This window comes from Palaemon carinicauda, chromosome 3, assembly GCF_036898095.1.
Source record: "Palaemon carinicauda isolate YSFRI2023 chromosome 3, ASM3689809v2, whole genome shotgun sequence".
Taxonomy (NCBI): domain Eukaryota; kingdom Metazoa; phylum Arthropoda; class Malacostraca; order Decapoda; family Palaemonidae; genus Palaemon; species Palaemon carinicauda.
The window spans coordinates 201,573,030-201,580,529 of record NC_090727.1 but is presented as its reverse complement, the minus strand read 5'-3'; the positions used below and the strand labels follow the sequence as shown (position 1 = coordinate 201,580,529).

At 36.5% G+C, this 7,500-nt stretch overlaps 1 protein-coding gene and 1 long non-coding RNA gene across 2 annotated transcripts in view; one reads left to right on the top strand and one right to left on the bottom strand.

The window, feature by feature from the left end:
- Window positions 1–3,124, top strand: part of LOC137638170 (uncharacterized) — a 26,148-nt gene extending 23,024 nt beyond the window's left edge. The window contains exon 4 of the long non-coding RNA XR_011043860.1: window positions 3,012–3,124. This is a non-coding gene — a long non-coding RNA (uncharacterized lncRNA). The remainder of the gene's footprint in view (window positions 1–3,011) is intronic.
- The window catches only part of LOC137638169 (carcinine transporter-like), a 32,669-nt gene that overhangs the window by 17,328 nt on the left and 7,841 nt on the right, over window positions 1–7,500 (bottom strand). The window contains exon 2 of the mRNA XM_068370255.1: window positions 211–407. Within this exon, the coding sequence (XP_068226356.1) occupies window positions 211–407 (197 nt within the window). The remainder of the gene's footprint in view (window positions 1–210; window positions 408–7,500) is intronic.

Sequence of the window (7,500 nt, the reverse complement as noted above, 5' to 3'; positions counted from 1 at the left end):
TGACCGTGACCTTAACCTTTGACCTCGACCTTCCAAAATTTAATAATTTCCAGCTTTTTACATAACAGTTAATCCTTGCAAGTTTCATTACGGTTTAAATTGTGATCAGGAAGCTTCTCACAAACAGACACACGCAAACACACAAACAGGCAGTAAAACATAACCTTCTAACTTCGTTGGCGGAGGTGATAATTCTGCTGAGTTTCTTACTTTGGTATAGTGAGAGTTTTCCACTGTTCAGCTGTGAGTTCTTGAGGTCGCCCTGGTACTTGACACCAGTGTGAAGGAGTGGACGTCATGAAAATAGGAGTGAGGGCGACCCAGGGTATCAGGAAGTTTATGGGAACCACGTAGAGCCAGAAAAGCAGCTGCTGATGCCTCCCGCTGTCGCCAACTTCCTCCAGTAACTGCAAGAGAGACAGGTTTAAATGATCTGATAATGACGATTTAAATAAATATAAATGTCTACAAGCTTTCCATTTACACTTTGTCGGACCTGTACCAATAGACTGGTTAAAATGGTCTGATATTGACATTTTAAATAGTTTGGGTTGTCTACATGTTCTGATAATGACAATTTAAATAAATATAAATGTCTACAAGCTTTCCATTTACACTTTGTCGGACCTGTACCAATAGATTGGTTAAAATGATCTGATATTGACACTTTAAATAGTTGGGAGTGTCTACATGTTCTGATAAGGACAATTTAAATAAATTTCAATGTCTTCATCTGATAATGACAATTTAAGTAAATGTAAATGTCTACAAGCTTTCCATTTACACTATGTCGGACTTGTACCAATAGACTGGTTAAAATGGTCTGATATTGACATTTTAAATAGTTGGGGTTGTCTACATGTTCTGATAAGGACAATTTAAATGTAAATGTCCACAAGCTTTCCATTTACAATATGTCGGACTTGTACCAATAGACGGGTTAAAATGATCTGGTATTGACATTTTAGATAGTTGGGGTGTGTCTTCGTGTTCTTTCACTTACGCCCGTCTGGCTGGTACAAGTAGAAATTATTTATTTGGTTTTGAAGACAGTATTACTTATAGTGATTGTTCAGATATAAGAATTTTAACATTTAACAAGTATGATTTTCATTATGAATGCATACTGTTTCCTCTAGAAATATAAGGGATTTTAAAGGTCTTCAAAAATTACGAGAAATACTTGATGGTTTTGTCTTGAGGGCCCCCCCCCCCCGGAGTCAAGAGTTGAAGTGGAGAACGAAAAACAGAATTTCAGACTGTACATATATTTTTGCTGTTGTGGAAAGGCAGATCTTTATCCTTCCGTGTCTCTCTAACCCAACCTGGATGTTGCATCCTTTCTCATCAAAGGTAGGGGCTTCCTTCCCCTGATCCCACAGGATAAAGAGAAATAAGATAGAACAGCGTGCCCGAGTGTACCCAAAAGCAAGAGAACTCTAATCCAAGGCAGAGGAGAAGGTACAGAGGCTATGGCACTATCAGCACTTTAGCTGCTTAGGTTGGGGGAGCCTATAGGTCTATCTGCTGAGTCATCAGCAGCTACTGCCTGCTCCTCCTTGGTCCTAGCTTGGATGGAGAAGGGGCTTGGTTGCCGATCATATGAATGTATGGTTAGTCTCTGATAGGGGAATGTCACTGTCCCTTGCCTCTGTCATTCATGAGCGGCTTTATAACCTTTAAGTGACTCGTAATATGAAACTTGGGACGAAATGTTTGGACACCAGGAGAATTATGGAAAGATAATAATGTACCCCGGGTACAAAACAGATGAGGTTAACTAAAGAATTTTGGAAAAAAAAAACGAAGAATTACAAGTAGTTTTACTGTGTGGGAATATTTTGCAAAATTATTTTACGAATGATGATGTTGGTACGTGGACATCTTCATAAATTATGTTTTAAAAAGCATTGTTTTAAATTAACATAATTGGGAAATGTCGCTACTCAGTTGCCCTAGTGTTAGAAATATGCCGTAAAAAATGGTAAAAATCCTGGAATAAATGTTTCCAGGTATTTACCGTCTTATAAACGGATATATTGACGGAAATGAGTGGTATTACGGTCACAAACCCGTAAAATATTATAAGTAGAAGTAGGGTAAAAATTACGATCGCCTTTATTTTACTGAAATACAGCCGAGAACAGTATATTTTCACGGAGAATTTCCGATTAAAATCACAATTTTTATAAGTGTAGATCTAAATTATTTTTGATAAAATCGATATAATTCTTTTTCATAGATTTGTGACAATCAGATTTCATAAGGTGAATGCACGAAAGGTCAGACATTACGAGTCTGTTCTTCATTTCCTCCCGGTTCACTTATTATCGGCCATAAAATGTATTTTGATAACATCTGGACGATAGCGAGACGCAAAGGGCTGTCGAATTATTAAAAGATTTGTTGTTGATGTTATTTAAAAATCATTATAATTATTAGTATTATTATTATTGTTTCTGGTGTCTTTCTTTTTTTAAATATAAGATGTTTTGTTAACAGATTTGTCTTATTAGCAGATACAAAAATACTTTTTATAAACATGTAGCTTTGTGGAACCGAGTTGGCAAACAGTCAAAATGTCTCTCTCTCTCTCTCTCTCTCTCTCTCTCTCTCTCTCTCTCTCTCTCTCTCTCTCACGCAACTAGTTGATATTTAATGTTATAAAAACTCATAAGATGAAAATTCACAAACAAAATATTGAAATGATCCGTTGATAAATTTTCATTAAATTTCAGGTGGTGATTTTAAGGCTCTTTACACTCTCTCTCTCTCTCTCTCTCTCTCTCTCTCTCTCTCTCTCTCTCTCTCTCTCTCTCTCTCTCTCTCTCTCTCTCTCTCTCTTTTACAAACACAACTAACCGATACTTTGTTATCATAAAAATTCAGAAGATGAAAATTCACAAGCAGAATATTGAAATGATCCGATGATTATCTTCCATAAATTTCATTGAATTTCAAAATAAGTTTCTAAAGCTTTTTACACCATTTTCTTGTCTTCTTTCCAACAGGCAAAATGGACATTCTCCCCCTCAGGGCAATTCGGCGTTCCAGCAATCTCGTGCATCTGGCAGCACTACCTGCATGGAATTGTGATTGCAGTGAGATGGACTGGAAAGAAGGTAAGGGAATTATTATTATTATTATTATTATTATTATTACTTACTAAGCTACAACCCTAGTTGGAAAAGCAGTATGCTATAACCCCAGGGGCTCCAACAGAGAAAATAGCTCAGTGCGGAAAGGAAAAAAGGAAAATAAAATATTCTAAGAAGAGTAACAACAATAAATATCTCCTACATAAACTATAAAAACTTTAACAAAACAAGAGGAAGAGAAATAAGATAGGAGAGTGTGCTCGAGTGTACCCTCAAGCAAGAGAACTCTAACCCAAGACAGTGAAAGGCCATGGTACAGAGGCTATGGCACTACCCAAGACTAGAGAACAGTGGTTTGATTTTGGAGTGTCCTTCTCCTAGAAGAGCTGCTTACCATAGCTAAAGAGTCTCTTCTACCCTTACCAAGAGGAAAGTGGCACTGAACAATTACAGTGCAGTAACCCCTTGGGTGATGAAGAATTGTTTGGTAATCTGTGTTGTCAGGTGTATGAGGATAGAGGAGAATATGTAAAGAATATGCCAGACTATTCAGTGTGTATGTAGGCAAAGGGAAAATGAACCGTAACCAGAGAGGAGGATCCAATGTAGTACTGTCTGGCCAGTCAAAAGACCCCATAACTCTCTAGCGGTAGTATCTCAACGGGTGGCTGGTGCCCTGTTTGTCTACTCGGCGAGTTTCATCTATCCCTACGCTAGCTATTTGGTTACGGTGTAAAAGAGTATACTTTCTTCAAGGTGTGTCTGGAATTATTGTGTTCAATTGTACATGCTTACCTTTTAATGATTTAAAGGCCGATCATGAATGGCAGGGGCAAGGGGCAGTGACATTGCCTTATCGAGTAGGACACTGATCATATATATATATATATATATATATATATATATATATATATATATATATATATATATATATATATATATATATATATATGTATATATATACACACACGCTCGCGCTCGTAACACTCACTAGAATACGCAACGCTCAGATGTAGTAAACCATAAAAAACAAAAGAAACTTGAATGAACACTGGATTTATTCAGTATTTTTAATTTCCCCTAGTGCTTTATTGCATATATATATATATATATATATATATATATATATATATATACATATATATATATATATATATATATAAATTTTGCTAAGACATCGTAAAACTATAAGTTTATTCCACATTTCCACAGCACACCCATTTTATTTATAAGCCTGTCTATGTTCCCAGAGCTTGTGAGCACGAAAATGAACTATATCCGGTTACAAATCTCCAGTCATGAGACGGGAGATGATTAGTCACCTTATATTGTTGCTACCTTCAGAGAAAACTCGGTTGTACACCCAGAGGTGGGTTGGAAATCTACTCCCCTTACGTGAAGGTACAGCGTCCAAATTATAGGCCCGGATTATCTAAAAGGAAAACATTACGTCTATAGGGAAGTTGATCTTCTTCTTCTTCTTCTTCTTCTTCTTCTTCTTCTTCTTTCCCACCGTTATCCTTAAATTAAAGGATCGGTTGCCGGATGCCATTTCTAGTAGCATCAGGCTAGCATTATATCTAAAGGGAACTGGATCTTCTTCTTCTTCTTCTTCTTCTTCTTCTTCTTTCCCACCATTATTATTATTATTATTATTATTATTATCCAAGCTACAACCCTAGTTGGAAAAGCAGGATGTTACAAGCCCAAGAGCTCCAATGGGGCAAAATTGCCCAGTGAGAAAAGGAAATAAGGAAATAAATAAAAGATATGAGAAAAAATGAACACTTAAAATAAAATGTTTTAAAAACAGTAACAACACCAAAACAGATATTTCATATATATATATATATATATATATATATATATATATATATATATATACTATAGTTAATTAATTGTTTCCCTGATCAAAATTTTATTCATTTCTCCTTGATCAAAATTTCATTCTTGTCTCCATGATCAAAATTTCATTTTTATCTCCTTGCTTTTCAATAATTCTTCTAAATCTCCATGATATATCAGATCTAAAATCCACATTTTTAATTAGAACTCTCTCATCTTAAGAACAATTTTTAAATGTCTGATCGTCTGTACACTTTCTGGATGCACTTTTTCTAAGTCAGAATTCTTCTATGATAAATATTCTCCTTTTCTATCTATTGAAAAATTTCATACAGAACTTGTTCATTTAATATAAGAAAAAGAAACAAATCCTATAATAATTCACCCTTTCGCCCGCAAGCACATAACTAGTTCATGAAGATTCAGAACCTGAGAGAACTAGACAGACGATGTCACGCGAATTTATATAACGTCAATTTGGCGAGAAACAGGGCATCAATTTTCCTCGCCAATCGATGTCACTTTATCTCTCTTATCCACAATTGATGTCAGCCATCTCTCCTCTCCAGTACGATGTAAGGTGATCTGGGCGTTTGTAAAACTTGCCCTTCGGAGCCTCGTTCAACCACTTTATCTCCTGCGGTATTTTATCTATACGCGACAATGGAGACCACAGTCGGCCCTGTAGCAAGAAGAGCTTTATATTTCTATATGGTAGAAAGAATGAGGGAGATTATGACAGATAGGAAGTAGGTTGGCCAGGGCACTATCCACCCGTTAATATACTACCGCTTGAGAGCCATGGGGTCCTTTGACTGGCCAGACTGGATCCTTCTCTCTGGTTACGGTTTATTTTCCCTTTGCCTACACATAAATTGAATAGGCTGGCCTATTCTTTACATTTTCTCCACTGTCCTCATACACCTGACAACATCGAGATTACCAAACAATTCTTCTTCCCCCAAGGGATTAACTACTGCTCTATAATTATTCAGTGGCTACTTTCCTCTTGGTAAGAGTAGAAGAGACTCTTTAGCTATGGTAAGCAGCTCTTCTAGGAAAGGACACTCCAAAATCAAACCATTGTTCTCTAATTTTGGGTAGTGCCATAGCCTCTGTACTATGGTCTTCCACTGTCTTGGGTTAGAGTTCTCTTGAAAGAGGGTACACTCGAGCACGCTATTCTATCTTATTTATCTTCCTTTTTTTTCAAACTTTATTATAGTTTATATAGGAAATATTTATTTTAATGTTGGTACTGTTCATAAAATATTTTATTTTTTCCTTGTTTCCTTTCTTCGCTGAGCTATTTTCCCTGTTGGAGCCCCTGGACTTAAAGCATCCTGCTTCTCTAACTAGGGTTGTAGCTTAGCAAGTAATAATAATAATAATGATAATAATAATAATAATAATAATATTATTATTATTATTATTATTATTATTATTATTATTATTATTATTATTATTATTACCTCTGCCAGAAGGTTATGATTTGATAGGCGTATAATTATTTATTTATGTTCGTTTGTTTATGATTCAAATAACTCCAAAACTATTTGACCAAATATCATGAAATTTGGTGGGATGATTGGCCTTAATCGAAGGGCAATTTGATTAGGATTTGGAAATGATTGGGTCAAAGGTCAAGGTAACGAAAAGGTAAAAAACGTGTTTTTTCCCTATATTGTGGTCAATTTGTATCCGATTTGCATGAAACTGGTGCCTCATTCTAGCTAGTAAAGAAGTAACGTGTTCGCTTAGCATTCGCAAGGCAGCAGAGCGATCCCCGCCCGGGACCGTTAGTTTAAGCTGTTTACTGGGGAGGCCACTGCTGGGATTGGGCACTACAGGGGGTGTTGGGCTTGCCTGGCTGACGTCCTGGTGGGCATCTATTCTGATGAAATTGGAACTGAAACCAGACACCTTGAAAATTTGCATAATTCGATACCCATCTTGTGATACACAACATGATGTAGGCGAAGGTATGCGCTCTACCTAGTGCCTGTTCTAGTTTCTTTTGTTTTTTCATAACTGCGAAGCTCTTCCTATATAAAAGGAAGTATTGTTAGTCAACGCTATTTTTTATTTCATTCAACTTTTAGACTTCATGGAAATTTGAGTTTTTAAGAAAACAAAGATTACTAGAGTGTCATATGTGGATGAGATCATGGTGAGGGGTAGATGGAGATGGTTTGGGCATACTCTTCGCACTCCCCAAGAGAAATTAGTTCACCAAACGTTCACCTGGGCTCCACAATTCACTAGAAGAGTTGTAAGACCCAGACCTACATGGCTGAGGACTATGAAGCGTGAAGTAGATGATGGTGAATAGAGAAGTATTGATTTAAAAGCTCAAGACAGAGACGACTGGCGAAATGTAAGCGAGGCCCTTTGCATCAGTAAGCGGAGATGATGATGATGAAGAAAGTGGTTTAGATTAGGCTTTGATAACTTAAATTTATTTGCATCTTGAGAAAACTCCATTCCTCTATAGCCTTCGCCCTTAGGGTCATTTGATGTCCGGATAACCCCAGCAATAATTGTTAAATGGGTTGGA